General features: G+C 37.9%; 1 protein-coding gene and 1 long non-coding RNA gene across 3 annotated transcripts in view; one reads left to right on the top strand and one right to left on the bottom strand.

The window, feature by feature from the left end:
• Positions 1-7,863: 7,863 nt before the first annotated feature.
• Positions 7,864-23,089, bottom strand: Cep15 (centrosomal protein 15). Of its 2 annotated transcripts, none has more exons than XM_087181634.1 (5): positions 22,662-23,089; positions 21,686-21,764; positions 19,887-20,010; positions 10,411-10,485; positions 7,864-8,252 (listed from the first exon to the last, which is right to left on the bottom strand). In XM_087181634.1, exons 2-5 carry the CDS (start codon positions 21,736-21,738, stop codon positions 8,124-8,126), a joined length of 381 nt encoding a protein of 126 aa, XP_087037760.1. In that variant the 5' UTR covers positions 21,739-21,764; positions 22,662-23,089; the 3' UTR covers positions 7,864-8,123. The 2 variants fall into 2 exon arrangements, with proteins under 2 accessions (XP_087037760.1, XP_087037759.1); XM_087181633.1 differs by having other exon boundaries at positions 21,686-21,874; positions 22,662-23,088.
• Positions 23,090-23,121: 32 nt separating this feature from the next.
• The window catches only part of LOC110347069 (uncharacterized), an 87,900-nt gene continuing 85,803 nt past the window's right edge, over positions 23,122-25,218 (top strand). The window contains exon 1 of the long non-coding RNA XR_015439204.1: positions 23,122-23,285. This is a non-coding gene — a long non-coding RNA (uncharacterized LOC110347069). The remainder of the gene's footprint in view (positions 23,286-25,218) is intronic.

Below are 25,218 nucleotides of genomic sequence, written 5' to 3'. Positions count from 1 at the left end.
TCTATGGTTCCTCAGGAGAACCTGTTGGTGTGGTACAGGGAACAGGAGAGAAGGAAAACTAAGAATGCTGAGTCCCCAGGTATAAGAAGGGAGCCCCTGGTGTGACTTGGACAGTCACTTAATATCACACTGCTTTTGCTTCACCATGCATAATTTGATGATTAATAGTCTTATCTACAATGTACACTTCCTATGAAAGATGCTTTGTTATCACCAAATATTAACATTATTTTCAAGGATTATCAAGGTCCTCAGTGGAAAAATGAAGCTTTGATTTCAGTATCCAGCTTCTTTTTATCTTGCACCATAAGAAAACTAATGCCCATTATTTTATCTGGCACATGGCTTCATGCTGTTTCATCTTCAATAAATGTTCTCATCAAATAGACTTTAAGAGTCCGTTCAAAATGCAAATCCTGGTTTGACTATTCAGCCAAAACTACTGAGTGTCTAATGTCTCCTAGGCATCGTGTTTGGACCTGGAATCCTAAAAATGAATACACACCTGAATACAGCTCTGAGGACAAAATCATACTTTGCTCTTACAAACTTTTACTTATGTTTGTTCATCTTTAGCATTCTGCTAGAAGTGGATTATGGAAATCCCAAGTGGGCTGGGGATTTAGCTCAGTGGTTACGCTGCCTGGCTTGAAAGCGCAAGGACCCAAGTTCGATCCCTGGTACAAAAAAAAAAGAAAGAAATCCCAAGTATTTTACCATAGGTTTCCCCCAAAATTCATCAATTAAATGCTTCAAAGTTAAATATTAAGGTGGGTTTAATAAATGCTTATAAAGTTCCTGACTCAGAATTACAAAGGGTCTTAGGAATTGTCTAGTTTCATGCAGTTTGGTAAAATATAATGTGAATGACAGATGTACTTTTGAATTTTCTAGTAGCTTTTTTATAAAAATAAAAAGAAATAAGTAAAGTTATTATATTTTGTTTACCTAATACTTTGTAAATGTTTCAGTATGTAATCAATAAACTATTGTCAGGCCACATTATTTCCTTTATACTGTCGTTGAAATCCAATGTGTATTTTTTACACTTATAGCACGTCTGCATTAGGATGCTAAATTTTCATTAGAGATACTTGCTCTCTAAGTTTCATAAAATTTACAGTTGAAAAAGTAGATTCATATACCCAAGTTGTTCCAAACAAAATAATGATTGAAATAAACAATAAGTTTCTCTGGTCCACTTGCATTATTTCAGTGCTCAGTAGCCACATGTGGTTAGTGGCTGTCTTATTTGGAGAGTGCAGATCTAGAACATTTCCATGGTTGCAGTACTATGGGCCAGTGCAGGTCTAATTCAACTCATTAAGGAAACTGAGCAGAAGTTAGTGGCAGGCTGGGACTAGAACTTTGTAAGGAATTTCATAGATGTAAATAAATATTTGAAGCCAGGCAATGCACCACATGCCTATCCCAGTTACTCAAGGGTCTGAGGCAGGAGGATTGTGGATTTGAGGCTAGCCTGGGCCACTTGTCAAGATTCTATCTGTAAATAATAATAAAAGAGGGCTAGGGATATATTTCAGTGGTAGAGCACTTGCCTAGCATGTGTGAAGCCCTGGGTTCAATCTCCAATATCCCAAAAAAATAAAAACAAAACAACAAAAATACCGAGAGTACCAGTCTTTCAAAGGCTGGCATTCACATGAGTTTGAAAACAGAGTATAAAGCATTGTTTAAATGCAGTTACACATTACTTACTGATGAGGCTATGTGCTGAGCAATCTGTCATTACATGATTTCATCATCATGTGAACATCTGTATAGAGTGTACATGCACAAGCAAAATGATGTCGTGTACTACACACCTGGGATATATGGTGTATTATAGGATAGTCTACTGCTCCTAGGGCCTTGGTGAGCAAACTAAGAAGAACTTAATCAAGTGCAAGAGAAAATGATACAGTCAAGGGACATGGTGATCAGGCTGCTGCTGGTGAAACACACCATGCTGTTTTATAGTAAACTTTTCTAAACCAGTAGAAGCACACTCTGAAGTAGCAGCATGAAGTATAGTACAGTCAGTATGAGGTGATAGGAATCCTTCGGCTTCTGTGACAATCGTGACTGTCCATTGATTGTCTTCAAAGAGGTCTAGGAGATTAGTTAAGCACTTAGGGTGTGTCTGGGTAGGTCACAATGACCTTGGGGACTAACTGGTGCCTGGGCCTCTCCTCTCCTGCCCTTCCCTGCTCTCTGCTTCCTGGCCGCCATGGGTCGAGCAGCTCTCCTCAGTTGTGATGTTTCTGCCTTGGAGCCAGGGAACATAGACTCAATGCTCTGAAAACCATGAACCAAAAATAAACTTCTCCTGCTTTAAATTTCTGTCAAGTATTTTGTCCCAGCAATTGAAAGATGATTAAAACTGTTCTATTGTAATCTTATAGGAAGGACCAAGATCATATATGTGACCTGTCATTAAGTTGTTGTATAGAGCATGCCTGCCCTTATTTCTAGAAGGAAATAACCTTGTTTGTATGGATTTGGTTATCACTAATAACAAGATTTAAAATCAAACAGCGGGGGCCGGGGATTTAACTCAGTGGTTCTGTTGCTTGCCTTGCAAGCGCAAGGACCCGAGTTCGATCCCCGGTACCCCCCCAAAAATAAAATAAAATCAAACAGCTTATATCATGGATATGTACAAGTTATGTTTCATAAGCGACTTTTTATTGTGGTTATTGTATACAGCATAACATTTACCATTTTAATAACTTTTGAACATGTATTGTAGTGCCACGTAACATGTTCACATTGTGTGGATCTATCTCTTCCATCTATCTCAAGAGATTTTTCACGTTCCCCAACTGAAACTGTGTTCTTCCCCCAGCCTCTGGCAACCACAATTTTATTTTCTGGTCTCTATGAATCTGATTATTCTAAGTACCTTAGAGTAAGTGGAAGAACACAATAGTAGTTCTTTGGTGTTGAGCTTATTTTAGTTTTATCTTTTTTTATTTTTTTTCCTGGCACCAGGGATCAAACTCAGGATCCTGTGCTTGGGACACAGGTGTGGCTCCACTGAACTAAATGCCCAGCCCCTTTTTTTGCCTTTTTTCTCTCAGTTTAATGTCTCTAGGCTTTGTCCAAGTTGAAGTAGGTGTCAGAATAGTGAAGATTTATTTTGCATTCTTTATTGTAAACTTATTCACTATAAAACTTCCAAACTAGTAGCTGTGGAAATTTTGCTTCACTGAGAAACTTCAACTCCAGATCACTGAATAGGAAAAGGACTGTTCAAGTCATAACATCTGAGTGATGATGAAGTCTACTTTGTTTTCTTGCATTGCTATTTCGGATGTATATACTACGTTACTCTTTCTCACCATCTCATTTACCACATATTTTTGTTATCATCTTTACCTTTAATCTCTTTCATCTACTGCCTCTGCCAGAAAATAAATTCCATGAGGATATGAGTTTATTTTTTGTTTTATTCCTTGATGTATTCTTGGTTCTTAGGACTGTGGCTGCTACACAGTAAGGAGTCAACAAGATTTGTTGAATGAATGAAGAATGAATGAATGAGTGGTATTCAAATGTTATCCACCTTGTGCTTACTGGGTAGCATTTCAAAGGATTCTAGATATGGCTTTTTTTTAACATCTCAAGCCCAGCCTGTGCAACTTATTAACTTAGTGAGTCCTTCTCTAAAAAATAAAAAGTAAAAAAAGGGGTGGGGTGGGAATGTAGCTTAGTGCAAAGGTTCTGGGTTCAATCCCCTATATTGTATTGTTGTTGTTATTTAGTTTTGGGAGATAAAAGAAAATAGAAATGTATTATGCAAATATATATATATATATACACACACACACAGAATTTTGTTTCCCTTTCACTGTGTTATCACTAAAGTGGTATTGTGTAAAACAAAAACAAAAACAAAAAAACTACATTGAAACGTAACCTTAGGGAGGAAAAATTTAAAAAAGACTTCAACTTTAGAGGTTGAATCACCAATCGTCACAAAAAGAGAAACTCATCAAATCACATTCTAAAATAAGCATGTTATGGCTTTCTCTCAAGACAGCTATTTTAGTGCGGTCAATATTCAGTCTATGTCTGCAGAATCTCTGTCTCTGTCTTTGTCTGAGACATAAATTCTGAGTTTTTAAAATCACAAGAACTTGAAAGGATTGCTGTAACTTAGGAGAAAGCAGGGAAACTTGACTCTGCAGAGTAAAGATGATGTCCGGAAGCATTCATAGCCTCTCACTTTGTTGGTTTCCTTTTCCTTTTCTTGGATTTTAGTAAGGATATAATCTCAGTTCCAGTTAGAAGGAGGAAGCACAATACCGGGTGTCAAATCCACAAATCAATCCTCTCCTTAATTGCTGAAGTTTGACATGTTCCCATGTTTGTCTCAGAAAACTCTAAATACTCTTTCATTAGCAATGGGGAATTAAATTTCCTATGTAGACAAATTAACTTCTAAATTATAAGAGAAACAAAAACATGGGGGTGGATGCAGCCCCTTGTTCCAACCTGAAGTTCGCAAGTAATCTCTTCCCACTTCCTTTTCACCTTCATCTTCTCTAGACTCTCCTGTGGGCACCATTCCAATTGTTACCCAAGCATAGATTTGACCCATAACTCTCAAAGATATCTCAGTACCCTAATTAAAGTGGAAGAGGTTAAAAACAAATGATGGTTGAAGAATGTTTTAAAACATACCACAACTCTGTAGAGGAATTCTTGAAAAGGAGAATTTCATAAGATTAAAAATTTTATTTCGTTTTCAGTAAGACATGCCTTTAAAAAACAACAACATAGGGCTGGGGATTTAGCTCAGTGGCACTGCGCCTGCCTCACAGGCGCACGGTTCTGAGTTCGATCCCTGGTGCAAAAAACCCCACAAAAATAAAAAAACCAAAAAACAACATAGAAGGTTGTGAATTAGCTTAGGATAAAAAGACAAATTAATGAGTGCAAAATATATTTTGTAGATAACCAAATTCATGGACCTTTTGCATTAAATTTTATGCACTCAAAGCTAGCTCACAGTGGGGTTTCTATCCAGTATCTCCCTGTGAAATTGGCAATGTCAAAACCTGCTCCTCTTTCTCTCTGCCTACACTCTCATTCTCGCACACACCTCAAATTATGTGAAAGGTGACAAAATAATCTCTAAATGTTTAATTTATATTCAAAAATAAATATGCCCACATATTCATTTTAGCATTTTTTTGAATGGAAAAAGGGGAATGATGCAAAAATATCAAAATTGTATAGGAAGTTATAGATCATCATTCTCATCTAAGCCTCAAGCAGACAAGGTAAACACTGTACAATGCAAAGAAAAACTGTGACCATTTGACTTCCACTCACACTGTTCCCTATGTATAAGAAAGACCAGATGTCTGGTTTCCAGAGTAGTAGGATTCTTCCTTAGTACTTAAAATTGACAATTTTGAAGTTCAGAAGAAAATGGCAGTGCCTTCTGATCTTTAGCACTTTATAGTTTAATAATTTCATAGACCAGAAGTTTCAGAAGAAAGTAGCTTTCAACATTTATGCAGTCAAAACAATCCAAGAATTTGAAAAAAAAAATCTCTGAATTAATTTTATTTTGAAAGCTGTATTATTCTAAAAAAAATAAAAAACAACATAGTTTTTATTGCGGATAGCCAAGTGGGTCGAATGTATTATAGTAGTTACACTGATTTAGAGCAGAAGGTATGAATAGATGGTATTTCTTCTTCCTTGTCTGATTTCTACTAATGGTAGAAAAAAACCCATACTTTATATATGTTATTCCTCCCAGGAACTGATGTTTGGAAATTCATGTAAAGTTAATTTGCCATGAGGAATATAAAGCCCTTTAATGGGCTATCCAGGTCCCTGTGGGAATTTTTTTTTTTTAAACAGACACCATGTGTTGCAATCTGCTACAGTCTATAAGGCAGGGTAGGGTAGGGGAGCTCTGGAGGGGCCAGGAATAAAGTCATTTCCAGGAGGTTTTTAAGTATTAACTAAAATGGGAAAGATGGTACAGCTGAAGCCTGAAAATACCTTCACTTCTGCTTTAATTGTAACCCAGGGTATATTATACTTAAAAGAAAAAAAAATAGCAAGTTAGTCAATTTAGGAGAGAAAAAATCCAAACCTTTTCTGAGATGGTTAAATTGCCATTCGTTTTGTATTTTAATCTAACCTACTGGTGATTTAATTCACAGATCTGAAAGGAAGTGTATGCTCAAATATTTGAGGACGTTAACATTATCAACCACTGTTTAATTTTGGAATGTGCCTACTTGCTTGACACAATATTTTACCAGCTAACAAATGTTTAGCCTTTTTTTTACTTAAGAGAAGTTTCACATTGCTTCATTCACCTTCTTATGTGCATATGCTGGGAAACATTGGATGTTTAAAAAACAACAACTTCCTCATGTTCCTTTCTACTACATCTAATCTGTTTACCAACTCAAAGCTGCTAAAAAAGCCCACATTCTCCTGCTATGTCAACTGGATGGCTAGAAACCAAACTGTAATGTAACAGGAAAAAATTTATCAATTTATTTTCATGACAGAACATTCTTGAGAAGGTATAAAATTATTCTGGCTGCTATACCAGTTTCCTTATTTCTTCCTTTTGGTCTTCGTTTTTAAAAAGGCTTTCAGTTTTTAAGCTGATACTTTTTATAGTTATATAACAGTTCTAATATTTTGTGACATTTTGTATTGACACTATGGATGAAATTGTCATTGGACTGACACCCTGTGCTGTTTATTCCTTAATTACAAGTGTTAACACTGTAGAGAAGTGTGCTAATCTGCCAGCATGTATTATGAAAATGCTATTGTTACCCACACTGCCATCCACTCAACAGGATATTTCTAAGATGGTAGTTTAAGGGAACTTACGACCACAATGGATAGTTTTTGTTTCAAGATAATTTTATTTGTGGTAGTGGTATTTTATTTTTTAGCTTGGCCCATTGTCTTCTTTTAAAAACGCCAATCAGGGCCGGGGATTTACCTCAGTGGTTCTGCCACCTGCCTCACAAGTGCAAGGTCCAGAGTTCGATCCCCGGTACCTCCCCCCGCCAAAAAAACAACAAAAATAAACACCAATCAGTTTGCAATTTAAAACAATTCATTGTAATATAGCATAGAAATACTTTTATAACAGAAGCTGACTTTACATTATCATGTTTTTCTCCAGTGGTGGTCTGAGGAATCTTTAAAGTTGTTCAGGGATGTGACCCAAAGCTTTCTGACAGTTTTTTTCAGAAATAATGAAAATAGAAGGGAGAGGGAAGAGCAAGTTTAAAGACGAAAAGACTAGGGAGGAGCTATTAGCATTCACAGGGGTGGCAATCCTTAAATAGCCAAGTTAATGTCCAATAACCATCCGTAGCTCTAATAAATAGGTCTCCTTTTCCAAAATCAAGTGTGAGCCTTCCTGAAACCAGCTACTTATGGAATGCTTTATAGTTCTGGTCTTTCCATCTTTAGAACTTTCAGAGGTTTGATTATCTGTGAGGCACAAAATCCTAGGAATCTATTTTCTGGTAAGTATTAATACTGTATACTAAAGCAGCTAAGTGTCACTGTCTTTTCACTTGTTAAAAGAAACTGTAATGAAAAAAAAAAAAGAAACTGTAATGGAAAGCACATAATAACCTAGATCCTGCACCTTGTCCACATAATAAAATGGCTAAAGATTCTTTTTTAATTTATTTTATTTTTTTTGGTACTGGGGATCGAACTCGGGACCTTGCGCTTGCGAGGCAGGCAGTGGAACCACTGAACTAAATCCCCGGCCCTAAGGATTCTTAACCTAAAATCTGAATCAACTTGTTTAGATGAGAATGACAATAAATATTTTAAACAACACACACACTGATTTAATAATATATTTAATAATACTTTAATATTAACTTTTAACAGTTCCCATGGGTATGGTAGAAAGCAGATGATGACCCTGAATGGTAGAGATGATCAGAAACTTCTCAATAGATTCTCATATCTTCATTGTCATTTAGAGATAATGAAACAATATCAACATATTCAATTCCTAAAGTTCCTGCAATTACCCACAAGTTCTTTAATATTCAGCTTCATTAAGGAGGTTTTTAAGATAGCATATGAAGAAGTTATCATTATGCCTCATTTAGAATGGTGTTTTCTGCTTCATTCTGATGTTCAACACCAATAGGATATGGTGCTTGTCGTAAGAGAAACGGTTCCCATTTGGGAATATACTTTTCTACTGATGCCCAGTAACGAGTCTGGAAAAAAAAAATCCAAGAGTAAAAAAGCGTATCAAGCAATTGAACTTGGCTCTTCATAATAGTCTAAATGTTTATTCCCTTAAGTGTGTGTGCGTGCGTGTATACACACATATATGTAGAATGCATTTCCTCTACAGAATATTTTATGTTAATTTTAGAAAAAAAATCTGGCTACTTACTAGTGTTAATTCTCAATTTCTCAGTAAAACCAGAGCCTGGCAGAATTACAGGTTTTAGAATTTTATTGTGACTTTACACGCCCTCTTGTGGCCAACCTTGTGATTATTGCCAGTGGTATCATTTATGATTATAAATCATTAAATATTTTTATTGTCCCAGATCCCCTACCAAATGGTTACCTACAATGAAATTATTACAATACAATGATTAGACCCGAACAAATTCTTCATAATTAACACACAGTGATTTGATGTAGGGTGAGATTAGGAAGGGAAACCTAACCAGTATGTTATAGTATAGGACCCTTAGGAATGTGCAAAATATGTATTCACTACATTTTTTAAAGGCATACTTGATAGGCCAGGTGTGGTGGTGCACAACTGTAATCCTAGCATTTGGGAGGCTGAGGCAGGAGCATTGCCGTGAGTTTGAGGCCAGCCTGGGCTACACAGTAAGCTCAAGACCAGCCTGAATAACACAGCCACAACGACACCACAGCAAGACCAACCCTGTCTCAAAAACAAAAAAAACAAAAGTTGATAGGACACATTCATTTTTCTCAAATATCTTTGTGTGATGAGAAAATATCAGTATAATATAAACATTTTTAGTACAAATGGCTTGGAATGTAAGGTGCTGTATTCCCATTGATCTGACCTTAGTGGTCTGTAAGGTATAAAAGTTCATGCAGTGTCACCATGCCATGGGTAAGGAGCTTTCATTTCTTGGGTGACTGTCCTAAGGCAGCCAAAGAGAACTATATTGCCAAAATTCTTGTGTCACAGGAAAGCATTTTATACTAGATCAACACTATCAACCCCACGTGGGAAATTCAGCCAATGAGTTACATTAAGAACACAGAATTATTCCCTGGGAATTTAAAAGGTACAGCAGTCAGACAGTTGAAATGATAAGGATTCTAAATGTCTATACATCTATGCATGTGGTGTGAGAAACAGCCTAACCTACTTAAAATAAAGGTCATCCTGCTATGCAAGACTAGTTAAGAAAAATACCTTGGAGGCCTGGCTGGGAGTTTTTCCACTATTCACAGCTGGACTAACCCCTATTGTGTGGGCCCTTTACATGCCACAGTAAGGTGTTAGAGAACTGAACAACGATGATGACATGACCAAGGCACAACTGTCTTCAATCACTGCTTTTTCTTACTACCCTAGATGACAGAAAATTGAGGAGCAAATTCCTAGCCTTTAGTTTTCAGTCTATTCATATGCACAGCAGGGCGTGAAACAAAATTGTATTTGAAAAAAGGTCATTAAAAATATAAAAAAACCTATTCTGTATGTAGTAAATTCCCACTCTCACAGACACATATACCAAATATGGTTTGTTTTTGCCAACCAGTTTCCCAATCTGTTCTCGAACTTGGCTAAATAAAACAGACAAAAGCCACACTATATTGTATAATAATATGCATTTAAATAACTGGTTACATTTTGTGAAGGGACTGAATGCTACTTCTAACAGCTCTAAGAGAAAAAATACTTTGGGCATGCTGTCACCTTAAGACTTGAAAGTACATTGTTGTTAGTGTGATGAGGGGAAAAACACAACATGTTATAAAATTATCACTAGATAAATTTTTCTTTCGAGATACTAATTACCTGCTACATATAAGACATAGTACCTGTGGACATATAAAAAGATCAGTCAGAGCTGGGCACAGTAATTCTAGGTACTTGGAAGGCTGAGGTAGGAAGATTGCAAGTTCGAGCCCAGCCTGGGCAACTTTGGGGAGACCCTGCCTGAAATAAAAATGGGTTGGGGATGCAGCCCTGCACTTCTGGATTCCATCCCCAGTACCACAAGAGAAAAAAAATCAAGATAAACTCATCTTATTTATTTTACTGAATAAGTAAACCTGGGAAATAGACATATGACCAGTGTTTGAATCACAGTGCACCACTAATAGGTTAGGGTCTGTCTAGTTAGATTTATTCCCTAAGAGTCTCACCTCAAGAGAAACCACCTCAGGCGGTGGATGTGGGCGAATCTTGCTCTGTAGAGACTTTTCAGCTGCTTCTATGTCCTGGAACAGATATGAGCATTTAAAAATAAAAGTGTATTTATAATTACAAATGATACCTGTAATACCAGTATCTGTATCCCAAATCTTTCACCTCAGCTCTTCTCTATAATTAGTTTGAAATGATGGAAGGACAACAAGATAGGAGAACTGACCTATAGTTCAATTAATCCACTTCTACGGAAGTGGGTGCCTTACTTTAAAATAGAAAGGGGCTGGTACTTCCATGTTTTGCCTCTTCACTTTGAATTGCTGGCAAATATGAGAAATACCTGCAAAAAGAGCCTCATTTAAAAATGCTCAGAGCATTAACCAGCTTTAAAATTACCTCAAAACAACCAGATGGATAAAATAATTAAGTACTGTATTCAGATATAAAAACATGCAGGTACTCAGCCCCACACTGTGCTCACCATAAAAGTGAAGAGTTCTAGTCTCTCCAAATGATGCAAATGGTATATTGATAGCACACAATCATTTGTTCAACAACCCACTTTTCAATTTTATACTTATTTATAAGAAGTATTTAATGACAAGAATCTTTTCACTAAACTATTTAAATTTTTAGAGTTAAATTTCTATGTTATTTTTAATAAGTAAGTTTTATTGCTAGGTAATATCCTTCAGCTGTTGCTATTCAATCACCATGTTTTAATTTGTAGTTTCACTTGCAGATGCATCTATTTTCTCTTATGGTTGTAAAAACACTGTAAACTTAAGGTATAATTTTTAACTTGATACATGTATAGCACACATGCCCAGAAATATAGGACTCTGTAAATTTTTACAAAAATATTTGAGTCTCGTTTAAGAAATACTTCCCAAATAGTACCTATGTTGTCTTTTTCCCATTTATTATGTTCTATCAAGTTCATAGGGGCCTTGGCCCAAAGCTATGTAAATTTTGTTTCTCCTCTGAGCTTAGTGAATTGACAGAAAAGAGAAAGTTCTCTTGATCTATACACACACATTGGAGCAATCTAAGTAGAGGCTGTTGGACAGACGGAGAGAGATGGAAAAGGGCGTGGGAGTGGGGTGTGAAGAAGCCAGTGCTGAACAGGAGAAAAAAGACAGCAGATGGTACCGGCAGGAGCAAGGAATGGGTGTGAAATGTAAAAAGGAAAAACAGGAAATTCCCTAAAGGGACTCCCCAAAGTTGCACAACCATTAATGCACCTGCTGTCTGGAGGAAGGTGATTTGAAGGAAAAGAACATGTCAATTTAGGGATTAAAACATGGATCTATTAGCATGTCTATCCCATACCAGAAGTTTATGGCTAAGACACATGCTAAAGAGCATTTGATGCCAACGCTGCAACAGACACAGAAGACTAACTCTTCTGTTATTACACTGAGATTTTACAAGGTCCTGGAAAAATTAATTTTTGCTTTCAGAAATCACATAAATACAACAGAAAGAAAATAATCACACCTTCAATTAAGCCAATATTCTAAGAACAGTTACAAAGTTATTGTTAGTGGCTGATCTAGGTGTCATGAGCACTGAAGAAAACATGCTGTTTTTCTTAAAGATCAGAAAATAAAAAGATATTGAAGAATATCTCTTATAGAAGAGCAGATTTGCCAACAAAAGAAGCAGATACAGGCAGGGACATGTGGCTTGGTAAAGCAGGCTGTTGGTGAGACACTTGACTGTCATTTCTATAGCATTGTGCCCCAAGATTACCACATCTCTGAAAAACTTCCTTAGCATCAGTGTTATGTCTCTTCTTACATGTTTTGTGTAGTACCTCTCGTTCTTACTTCTTTTTAGTTAGCTCATTTTTCTTTCCAAGTGTGGGCTTTGTTAAGATCTCTGACATCTGTTTTCATATTTTTACTTTATCTCCTTTCAAACTTGTCTCTTAACTAGCTTCAACTATAACTGTAGAGGGGTAGCTAGCTAACCTTTCTTCCTAACCCTTATCTCTCAACCTAATAAAACTAGGCTCATCATCTTCCTACTGGATGAACTGAATGAATCATGGTAGGAATTCTATTCACCCAGATACCTATGCTCCATCCTTTCTTTAACTCTTCTTATTCCCTGTCAGTTAAAATTTCTAGATTTCTAAAATTTCTTTCTAGATTGTTCCTTGAGGATACCCATTCTAGCATTTTCTTTTCATTCCCAGTGCTACTGTCTTATAACTATATTCAATCAGTAAGGACTTAAGGAGTGATTATTCTGACTGATGCCAAGAATATATCTCATTGTACTTCATTCCATATTTATCATAGGATTGATTATTTGAAAGAACTAATTTAAATATGTTCTTCCCTAGACTAAAAAATTGATACTCAGTACACAGAGGATGAAAGTGTGAATTCCTCAGCCTGCCTGGCAAAAACAAACAAACACATTCCTAAATTTGCTTGCCATTCTGAGAAGCATGATGAAATCTTCTGACATCTCACTCTGTCTTGCCTAGGACATGGCTCATCTTTGGTTCACTGTATCCAGTATATATGCTACATGTCCATTAGTCATTTAGCTGTTGTCTGGGTTATAGATGGTCACAGTATCACGTGTCCATGTAATCCTTATTTTGTAACCTACTACTATGTCACAATGTCTCTATCACTTACTTCACTTCATCTCATTATACAGGTACTGTATCATCTCACAGCACAGTGTGAGTATGGAACAATAAAATATTTTTAGAGGGAGACATATTCAGTTTTTATTACAAAATATTGTTATTGTTCTACACTATGAGTTACTGTAACAAACTAATTGTGCCTAATTTTATAAATTCGGCTTTAGTATAGGTTCATATGTATATGAATAAATAGTGTATATAGGATTTAGCATTATCTATAGTTGTTGGTCTTCACTGGGTCTAATTTTGGAATATATCTCCCACTAAGGTGGAATTACTCTACATAGCTATGTTGGTGTTGGATAATCCTTTGGGAACTGTTATTTTTGGTAGAAGTTACACACATGAGATCAATGGCTTTAAGTGAGGAACTTTGCAATCCTATAATGAAATTTAAGGTACTGAAAGGAACTGATATTTTATCTTAAAAAAAAAAACCAAAAGAAGTTGCAATAAATAGTCCTAAATACCCAGATTGAGAGCTCTAAATATATTTCCTGCTGAAAGAAATGAAAGAAAGATATGACCAATTCTAGGTCTGGACAGCAAATGTACCCAATGAGCCTTGAAGAACTTATCATATCACAAGGGAAACTATCAAAGACTGTTAGAATCATGTTGAAGACATTCAGGCCTGACTTGAAGAAGCTTCCACTTGACAAAAACGAGACAATTTGAATATAAGTAAAAAACTGCAAAAGATTGAAACATTTCAAATTCCAGATAAATTAAAAACAACACCTCACTGGTCCATCCTTAGAGGATGCTAGAGAATCAACCTATTATTTTGAAAACTGTAGGGCAGTGATGGTGAACCTTTTAGAGACAAGTGCCCAAACTGCAACCCAAAACCCACTTATTTATTGCAAAATGCCAACACTGCAATTCAACATGAATACTGAGGCTGTAGTTTAGAAAAAACAACTAATACATTAACATCTTTTGTCTTAAAAGAAAAACACAATAACACATGCCATAGGTTTGCCACCACTGCTATAGGGTCAGAGGTGTAGCTTAGTGGCAGAGAACTTACCTAGCATGTGTGAGACCCTGGATTCCATCCCCAGCACAGAAGAAAAATAAAAACAAAGCCAGCCAACCAACCAAATGAAAAAGCAAGTCAATATAAGGAAAAAATCAAGTATTCGGCATACTTTTTAACTTGAGAACTGTACTTCACTGTAACTAAGTAATTGATAAAGGGAAGATTCTCTTCATATATTAATCACCAATTGAGAATAAAAACAATTTGAGTGTAACTTTTTGCCACCTCTAATGCATATATCTAGGCAATTATCATCAATGACTGCCCATATTCCAGAAGGAGAGGCCTCTACCCATTATGGAACTGTTTTTCCCTAAAACACTGAATCTGATGGGGCCTCTAGATCTGTATTGTTAATGTGCTAGCCAGTGGTAATGAACCTATGGCACACGTGTTATTTGTTTTTAAGACAAAAGATGTTAATGTATGAGTTGTTTTTTCTAAACTAAAACCTCAGTATTCAGGTTTAGTTGCAGTATTAGCACTTTGCAGTAAATAATGTGGGTTTGGGTTGCAGTTTGGGCACTCATTAATTAAAAGGTTAGCCATCACTGCCCTAAGCATTCACTTCTGTGACTACTGAGAGCTCAGACTTGTGGCAAGTCTGAGTTAAGATATGCTTAAGTGTAAAATACACATGGAACAGTGAAGGCTCAGTGAGAAGAAGAGAGTTTTTTTTTTTTTGGTACTGGGGATCGAACTCGGGTCCTTGTGCTTGCGAGAGAAGAGTTTTTATAGCAAATATTTGAAATAATTTTTTATGTGTCTTATTAAGCATTATTTTTCACATAATGTCAAATGTATTAATCTGTTTCTTTTGTCTTTGTTAAGAGCAGTTAGTAGAACACTTAGGTCCCTGGTTGTCCTGGGTGGCAGTTTGTTGAGGGCTCTGTTTAATGGCCACCTGTCCCACAAAGGCATCCACATCACTCATCAGTGGGCAGCATTTCTCTTATTTTTTCTCAGCCTAGAGTATTTATCTGTTTCCCCCATAAGATGATGCCAGGAGATAAGAAGGGGAGAGAGATCACTGTTTATATTGTAGAAATATTTATAGAAAGAAAATCCTTTCTCTTCCAAATCCATACCAATTATGTTTGTTTTTTAAAGGCAAATAAATTGCATTTAACACTAATTGGGAAAAAATTATTCAACTTGTGTGGTTTTTTTTCTTTCTTTTTTGGTGGTGCTGGGGATCAAACCTAGGGTCTCACACATGCTAGGAAACTGCTATATTACTAAGCTACATCCCCAGCCAGTTCATATCTTTTATGACATTTCTTGACTGACGTCTGTGAGGTTTCTTCCCTACTTATAATCCTAACCATTTATTAATATGGTCAAGTATTTGATCAGATTAGTTATTTATTTATTACTTCTTTAAAAAAAATTTTTTTTGAGTTGGGTATGGTGGTGGAATGCCTGCAATCCCAGCACTCTGGGAGGCTATGGCAAGAGGATTCCAAGTTTGCACCCAGCCTGACCAACACAGAGTATTAAGACTCCTTCTCCAAAGTACAAAATAAAATGGGCTGGGAATGTAGCTCAGGGGAAAGGCCCTGAATTCAACCCCCCGTTCTGCTAAAAAAGAAAACACATGATATTCTCACTTATTTATTTTCCCACATGAATTTATAGAAATTTTATTACTTTCCATGAAAATTCTGTTGAGATTTTTTAAAAAATCTATAACTTTGTGCAAAATGATTTTGGAAAAATAACACTCTCTGTATTTAGGTTTAAGACATGTCTCAAGTTTTCTTTTTTTTGGTACCAGGGATCAAACTCGGGTCCTTGGCTTGCGATGCAGGTGGCAGAACCACTGAGCTAAATCCCCGCCCTCAAGTTTTCTTTTACAGCTCACATTTTAGTGAAGTAAGTATCTTTACACTATTATAAATAAACCTTAAGAGCTTCCCAAATATCTTAGAACTTATTACTAATGTGAATCTGATGTTTTGTATTTTCCAGCTGTGTACATAAGATTCAACTCAATATTTGGTCTTACAAAGATATAATCATATAGTATAAAATACTAGTTTTCTACTTTTTTAAAAGTTAAAGCTTTTAATGTTTATTATATTGCTCAGAAGATCTAAACAAGTCAAAAATGGCTGGTAAAAAAAAATGGATCCTTATGTTGTTATTATTGTACTATTACTGTAAGTTTTAATGGAACTGTTTTTATAAAATGTGACCAGTAGTTCTGAAGTACCTATCCTAGGTGTAACTTAATCTATTCCTGAAGGAGTAGTTACCATGTGGTTTCCTCATGTTTAAAGAATTAGCCCAGATTTGTGTTTTTCACAGTTCTTGAAGCAACAGCTAGGCAGCGAGGAAAGGCTGAATGGGTGGGGTTTTGGACCAAATCAAGTCCATTCCTATCTATCTTTGGTAAAACATCTTAATACTAAAAACTTTAAACCTTTAAATCTAATATCATATATATGCCATTTAAAGTCTTTTCTTGGAGCTAGGAGTATAGCTCAGTGGTAGAGTATGCTTAGCATATGTGAGGCCCTAGGTCCAATGCCCAGCACTCTCCACTTAATTCAAAATTCTGTAGTCAAGTCCTATTTATCTTTTTTTTTTTTTTGGTACCAGGGATCGAACTCAGGACCTTGTGCTTGGCAGGCAGGTATGGCGCCACTGAGCTAAATCCCCGGCCCAAGTCCTATTTATCTTACTTCTACAATGATATCCACGGTAGAGCCACTAATATTTCCAAAATTTAAAAAATGAGGAAAAGCAGAATGAAAAATTACATATATAATTGTTCACAAAATGTAAAAAAAAAAAAAAAAGACAGGGAAGAGATCACTTCTAGTAACAAGGACTGTATTCTTTTTCTTGTTTTTTTGGTACTGGGGATCCAACTCGGGACCTTGAGCTTGCGAGGCAGGCAGTGGAACCACTGAGCTAAATCCTGGGCCCACAAGGACTATATCTATGATTTAATAGGTGCTCAATAAACAATTATAAAAGGACTGAAAGGAAATATATAAAAGTGCACTCCCAGATGGGTGACACAGAAATACGATCTTTCATCTTTATCTTTTCATGTTTTTATGTTAAGAATATATTACTTTGATAATCAGGGAACTTACTGTATCAAACTGAAATTTCTCAAAACTATGAAAACAGATTCATTATCTTTCTTATATACAGATGCTCCTCAACTTATGATGAGGTTACATTCCATAAATCCATCAAAATTAGAAAATATTATAAGTCAAAATGCGTAAGTACACCTAAACCATTAAACACCCTAGCTTAGCAACACCACACACTATAGAGGTACAGCTGTTTTCTCTTATAATGGTAGACTGACTGGGAGCTGCTGCTTGCTGCCACTGCTCAGCATCACAAGAGAGTAGTGAAAAGCATTCTGATGGCCTGGGAAAAGATCACACTTCCAGATATGAATCTACTGAATGCATAACACTTTTGCATCATTGTAAAGTCAAAAGGTTATAAGGTGAATTATCCTAAGCTGGGGACTATCTCTGTATGGCAATTTTTTAGCTACCCCTCTTAACCCTATTTTCTTTATTCTTGGTTTTTAAAGACAGGGTCTTGCTATGTATTTCAGGCTGGCCTTGAACTCACTATGTAGTTCAGGCTGGCCTCAAACTCACATCAATCCTCCTGCTTCAGCCTTCCAAGTCCTAGGATTACAGGTGTGTGCCACCATGCCCAGCAGTTTCTCCATTCTTTTTTTTGGTACTGGGGATCGAACTCGGGACCTTGTGCTTACCAGGCAGGCAGGTGGTGGCACCACTGAGCTAAATCCCCGGCCCCAGTTTCTCCATTCTTGAAAACACTTTGTTTTTAAATAGTAAATGAATCTTTCTTAAATATCCACTCATATATTTCTTATGTAAGTGTATTTTTCTTTTATTTACTTTCAGTACTGTATTATCTCTACATAATGAGTATCAACTTCTTTATTCTTACAACCTATATCCAACCTCATTTCCCGTGAATTTCCAAACTAAATAGCTCACAGTCCCATGAATGTTAATGGGGCCATTCATTTTTCTGGTCTTAGTTCTATTTTTTAAGAATGTAATAGAATATTTGGCCTTGTGCCTACTGAAACACAGTGGAAGCTTAGCTTCTTCTGTGAGATCTCTTAGAATATTCTGTCTTAAATAGCTTTTTACTTTTATTCCTTATAGTTCCAAATCTATTCCATGTGATTGACCACATTAAGTCTCAGAGTTCTTGGTATCAGATAATTTATAGCTTTCTAACATCAACTAAGCCTGTAAATGCCTTCAGATCAAGAAATCTGATTTATACTATACTTATTTTGTTGTCTCCACTTTCTGCCTTTGGACATTCATCAAAATACTCATTAAAAGGAAAACACTTGAAAACCAATGACTACATAACATGCTGCAAGCAGGTAGCAATCAAGCCTTCTAATTTAGTTTTTCTAACTTTTCACAGCAAATTCCAAAATATCCTATATATTTCCATTTAAAAATAAATATTGCTAACACCATTGGGCAAGTAAGACATATGGCAATATAGAATGCTTTGGTAGCACTATGGCTGTGACTTAAATTACTGTGGATCAAACTGCCAGAAGCTGAGAAGATAACTGAATTTTCCTCTTCCTTTATCCTCCAGTGAGGATGGAAGATAACTGTATCATGCCTATCGATGAAAATATTTAACAATAAAAAACTGAAAACACTTCTTTATAACTTAAATAATATAGTCTTACTACCAAATGTTTTAGTCATAGGATCTCTTGGAAGCTTGAATGGAAGCAAACTTTAGGGTTTTAATTATGGATGAAGCCACACAATTCTGGAAGAAGCAAAGTATAGCAAGCAGCCAAAAATGTTACACATATGATTTTACTCCAAATGGGCACATTGGCCAAATGGTGAGGCCCTGCGCAATCATAGACTTTGACCACCTACTCTATAACCATCCAAAGGAATCTGGGAAATCTGTTATTATAGATAAGAATTCTGTGTGTTGACTGAGGCTCCAGTAAGGAAAAATCAAATTGTTCTTGTTTTTACAGTGCTCAATAGTTCTGAGTTGGATCTAAACATATTACAGGCACTGTAAGGTCTTTTAAGATATCCCTTCAAATAAAAGATGGAAAGTGGAAAGATAAATCTTTTATTTTTACTTCTTGAACAAAGATAACCTTAATGTTTTTTCTATAGCCATTGATTTTCTAGTTGATTGAATATGTTTAGCATATGCTGACTTCATTTTTTTCATTTAAAATGAAAATATTGGGCCTGGGATTTAGCTCAGTGGTTCTAGCGCCTGCCTCGCAAGCGCAAGGTCCCGAGTTTGGTCCCCGGTACCAAAAGAAAAAAGAAAAAAAATAAGTAAATAAAATAAAATGAGAATATGGATCAGTGCTATTTATCTAATTAATATGGGTTTAAAAATAAGATGTTGTCTGGTATGGTAATGCATACCAATAATTCTGGCATTCTGAGAGGCTGAAGCAGGAGGATTACAAGTTCAGGCCTAGCCTGTGAACTTAGTAATTCAGTAAGACTCTATCTCAAAATAATATACAAATAAAGTACTAGGGATGTAGCTCTGTGTGAAGGTCCTGGGTTCAACCCCCATTACTGAAAAAAAAAGAAAGATATTGTCTCACTATTCTACTTATTATTCTAAACAAAAACTATATAAATCAAAATCATAAAATTCATGTAATACATTTTCAGAAAGGTGGGAAAAATCTCAATACATAAACCATGGAAACTTACCTTTAAGAGGCTAAGATTCCTTTGGAAAGCAGTCTCAGCTGCTTGCAGCTGAGATACCTTTTCTGTGTTTTGATCTCCAAATTTATTCTCCATTTGTTGAAGTAACATTAATCTTTGTGATACTCTAGAAAAGAGTGGAGATTAAAGTGAAAAAATATTAAAAGCAAACATTTTATTGCCTGACCAATATACAAAATTCATTCTTTTATTGCTTTTCACTTTCACTGTAACCTGTTTTAAAAGCTAATTACTATGTCAACTGATAAGACAATGAAAAACTTATGTAGTTCACTAAGTCTTAAGCCCTGTGGTGGCAAACCTATGGCCTGAGTTATTGTGCCTTTCTTTTAAGACAAAAGATGTTAATGTATGAATTGTTTTTTTCTAAATTGAAACCTCAGTATTCAGGCTTAATTGCAGTGTTGGCACTTCATGATAAATTAAGTGGGTTTTGGGTTGCAGTTTGTCTCTAAAAGGTTAGCCATCACTATCTTAAGTTAATCTAGGTAAAATTAATTCACTTTCATTAACATTCTTTATACATGCCATAAGTACATGCTTCTGTTTTTTAGCCTCTGTGGTCTTTGGAAATTATTTTAAAATGCTGAAGATACGTTTTAATTTTTGGTGAAAATGCAAACTGCAATACATATCTCCTTGTACACATAGTTATATATACCTCCCCACACACATACATTGATATAACTTGCTATATGAAACCTTCTGCTTAACACTTCAGTACCCCTGAATCTCATGTTACACATTTAGAATTGTGCTAAACTTCCATATGTTTGAAGAAGCAATAAAAATATTTTTTCCTTTTTTTCCAAGAGAAAGATGATAGTTTGATATATGAGTGAGAGGCAATGTGTATATATATATACTGTACATGTTCACAAGAAGGTAAAACATTAACTGAAGAGAGATGCAAAAAGTTATAAGTGAATTTTAAACTACTTTAGGATATATAATACACTTCAAAAGTGTCTTGCAGGTCAAATGCTTGTTTTACACGTTTATGGATTTTTTGGAATGCTAAATAAGAAAACTTGTTAAATGATGAAAAATACACCAATGTTATATATAAGTTTAACCCCTTCCCTGATAATTGTGAATGTTCTGGAGAAACACTGTCTCATATTGCCTTACAGGTACAACTAAAACTGATGTCTCAGACCTGTCATGTATTTCTATTTATTTTTATTTTATTTTTTTTTTTGTTATCAGGGATTGAACTCGGGTCCTTGCGCTTGCGCAGCAGGCGGTGAAACCACTGACCTAAATCCCCAGCCCCATCATGTATTTTTATAAGTAAGATATTTCAGAAGGCCAAGGAAGAGGGCCTGGTAATCAATTAAGGAAAAAACAAAGCCAGAAAACCTACAGACAGAGGAGGAAAAAGACTGATATTAAGTGCAGGAACATAACTAGCTACACAATTTTCAGAACCTGGGACAAAATGATTGAAGACTGACATTACAGCTTTAAACCAAGTGTGGGGGCCTGTGACTGTGGAGGTCACACACCCATGAACACGATGCTAGCAATGAATAAGAGATTTACAGAAGTCCACTAAATATCATTGGGGGACCTGAAAGTGTGAGAGGAAAGAGAAATTTATCTAGCAATTAGTAACAAAATGTAAGGTGATAAGAGACACTGAAATACCCTCTATGACAATCTCAAGCATCAGAAAGTGAAAATGACACACTTTCAAATTTTTGTCTTCTCAGTGCAAATATCTCAGCAATGAAACCAGTACAACCTCTCTGTTAGGATTATGCTTTTTAAAAACTTACATTTCTTCATGTCTTTTAGAAAGGCAAATTTCTTCAGTGAACAAGGAGGACATCTTCAATCAAAGCTTTTATAAACTTTCTGGTAAATAATAAAACATTTGAAGTTATTGTACCACATGTGCTCAACTTTGCATTATCCGATCATTTTGTACTTGAGTCCATTGGTATTCTGAGAAGCGAAAATAAACCCTAAAAGGTAATAATGCATAAAATCAAAGACTACATTTAAAGACATTTACCATCCATGGTTTTTAATATGCCATGTTCATCCAAGAACACCACAAATCAGGTAAACTCAACATATTTCACATTTCCCCCTCTTTTTCCCAGAAACCAACCTTAATCAGAACTAAAAACAAACAAGCAGCTGGTACTAAGACTAGTGAACATTTTATTGTATCAACAGACAGAAAAAAATCCACTCTGTAAAATTCAACACAGGAACACCATCTCTCTTGCGTGTGCACACACACACAGACAGAAAGGCAAACAAGTATGAGAACCAACTGGAAACTCATGGTCTTTCTTTTATTGGAAGACTGCCCAGCTCTACCATCTCTCTTCCAAACAGAAAAGTATTTTCCCTGTGTAACTGCGAGGAAAAGCACAATGGAGTGCCTGCACCTCACCCTGCCTCGCAGCACTCTCTGGGAGAGTTAGGAAAGCCCGTCTTCGTGAGTTTCCGCCAGGAGCGAGCGCACCGTGCTGAAAGCGCCCGGCCCGCGGCGGACAGAGGCCGGCGAAACGCTCCGAGGCCGCGCGCGCTCCGAGGCTCAGCCCCTGGATGCGCGCAAACGCCCGAGGCGCCCGACCTAAGGGAGGAGGAAGACAGGAAGGAGCCTCGAGCCCTTCCTCCGCTTTCCGACGCGGAGCCCCGGCGGCCTGCTGCCGGCCGGGAGGGGCGCAGGCCGCGCGGGCTTCCCTTCAGCACCGCGGACAGCGGATCCTCTCGCGCTCGCCCGCTGGGTCTACTTACAGTTATTTCCCGCTCGGAGCTCCCAGGCCGACCCTCGACGCCTGGCTTCCAGTTCCTGTCGGCAACGGAGCCCACTAAGGCAGCACCAAGGAAACGGCGGACAGCCGGTCGCTCCTCTGTGCCGGCCGCAGTCTGCACCTCAGGCGAACCCCGGCCGGGCAAGTTCTCTCTGCCGCCTCAGCCTCAGGCTCTCACCGACTCAGAGCCGGCTGGAAAACCGCCCCAAGTCCCGCCGATACCGGAGAAACTTCCGCACTTCCCCTTTCACGTCCTCCTCCCCCGGCCTGCTCACACGGGCGCCGCGGCCAGACGCTCGCTCGTCCACCCCTGCTGGACTCAGCGCCCACCTCCCGGGCTTTCGGGCAGGCGCGGCCCACTGCGCCGGCGCCGGGACCTCCGCGCAGGCCTGGGCGTGGTCGCGCCAGCGTCTTTCCGCGCGCGCAGCGCGGTGACGTCTCTACGTCTTTATAAGGGTGGGCGTCCGGGCGCCTGGATAGTAGGACCTTGCTCCGGGTAGGGTTGGTTGGTGGCGGGTGGTTCGCGAGAGGGCGCGCTGAAAAGGTCTCGAGGCGCCTTCGGAACAATTCGTTTGGTGGGAGCTCCGTTCCGAGGCCTTTTAAACTGGTATGTCCACTCTGACAGGGTCTTCGGAAGGCGGAGCTACTCTTAGAGACGGGAATGTCCCGGGAGAGTGAGGAAGTGGGGTAAAGCTCAGCACCGCAGTCCGGCGTGTTTGGGCTCACTTTGCACCGAGTCTGTTCCACAAACCCTGCGGAGTAGCCTCCAAGCGCCGGCCTGCTCGGCGCAGCACGAATGATGATTGGGTCTGGAGGGGCTTCTGGCAGTCGCGATATGTACGTGGATTATTTCGACGACGACGCCACGCCGCCGCCGCCGCCGCCGCCGCCGCCGCCCGGCGAGACAGGTGCCTTAGCCTTAATTCGCAGGCAAGGAAGCAAGTGTGGCCGTTATTCAGGGTCGAAGCTCGACACCAGCAGGGCCTTCTCTGTATTTCCCACCGCTCTCTTGGCAATCCCTGTAATGCCATAAAGGGCACCCCTGAGCGTTTTGCTCCTTGAAATAAGTTTGTAAGGTACGTGAGACTACCCGACCTTAGTTTGCAGAGGAGAAAGGGCTCAGGAGAGGTAAAGCTGTCTTTCTCAAGGTTACTCAGTTGACAAAGGCAAAAAGGAACGCTAGGTGTTTTTCAGTTGTTGTTTTTTTCTCCCAGAATATCTACATAAAACTTAGTTCCTGGTGGGGGCTATAGAACGTCATCGTTTCCTTTGCTTGGAAAGCCCTTCCGCACACACTTAAGTTCGGTTTCTGGTAACTCCGTGTTTCCCGAACCCCGGAACTGAGTTAGGTTCCCGCCTTTCTGGGTCCTTATCCTCCTGTTGTTTTCTCCACAACACAGTAACGTGCCATGTATTGTACAGTCACTTGTTCTTTTGTTTACAAGTGCACCACCATTAGAATCTGAATTTAAGAATAAATATTCTTGTGTCTTTGATTTTCTGCTCCATCCTCAGCAGCTAGAACTATCAGAGTGAATGAAACAATTCCTGCCCGCTGAAATTCCATTATAATTTCAGAGAGTCCTGTCTTCAGTTGGTATGGCCTAGTTCCTAGACTTCTCCACAGCCTCATACTTGGCTAAAGATACAAATCAGGCCCTTGAATGGTCCTGTGCACTACCAATGGAGTAGATCTTTTGCGTGGTGATAGGCGGTTTTGTTATCTTATGTGAGTTTAGAAATAAGGAAGTTTCTGAAGTTGAAAATGGACTGCATGAGACAGCACAGGTAGACTGCACGTTAAAGCATTTGTATGTTGTTGCTGAAGACAGACGTGGCTCACCTTCACCTGCTCTGTGTGAGTTTGCATAGCAGCGCAGTTGGAACAAACCCAGCTATTTCAGCTTTGAGCCTGGCTTTTTTTTAGGTCATCGTCTGCTTCAGCTGTGAGCCAGAGTATAACTTGGAAAATTTCTTGAAACTTTTAGGAAAAGAATACCCAGGAATAGTACCGCAGAAACTTTCAAAGCTCTGGTGTCATAACTCACTTTTAATGACATCTCACAGATGATCCTTCCTGGGGGAGGCACCTGGGTGGTGAGGAAGAATCTGTGGCAATTGCACAGTGTATTTATTAGCATTCAGCTTGTGCATTTTTTAAGGGTAAATTTGGATACATTCTGGAGTGAGGCACTCATTGTCTGCCATTCAGATTACTACAACCTGTTAAGTGACACTTGGCCCACAGTGTATGTATGTAGTAAGTTAATATTTCCTACTCCCTGGAGTCAATACCCGCTTACTCTTATTCCCTTAGCCTCATTGTTTTGAAGGCATTGTGTCTTTCAGCCAGACATTCTATAAGGATGTATTTATTAAATACTTGTAAGATGTAATCTGCTCTTAAGAGCCTAGAATCTGGCTGAACCCTTAAGATAAAGGCACAAAAGCTAGAGGATGGTGATTGACAACATAAAATGGCTGATGTTGATTGAATGCTCATTCTGCACGGGCAGGTGGCAGGAGTGACCTCTTCTGAT

The sequence above is a fragment of the Heterocephalus glaber genome, unplaced genomic scaffold (assembly GCF_053883595.1).
Source record: "Heterocephalus glaber isolate CG9 unplaced genomic scaffold, H.glaber_assembly_v1.0 deba00001472, whole genome shotgun sequence".
NCBI classification, from domain to species: domain Eukaryota; kingdom Metazoa; phylum Chordata; class Mammalia; order Rodentia; family Bathyergidae; genus Heterocephalus; species Heterocephalus glaber.
This window is presented reverse-complemented; position numbering and strand designations above follow the sequence as displayed.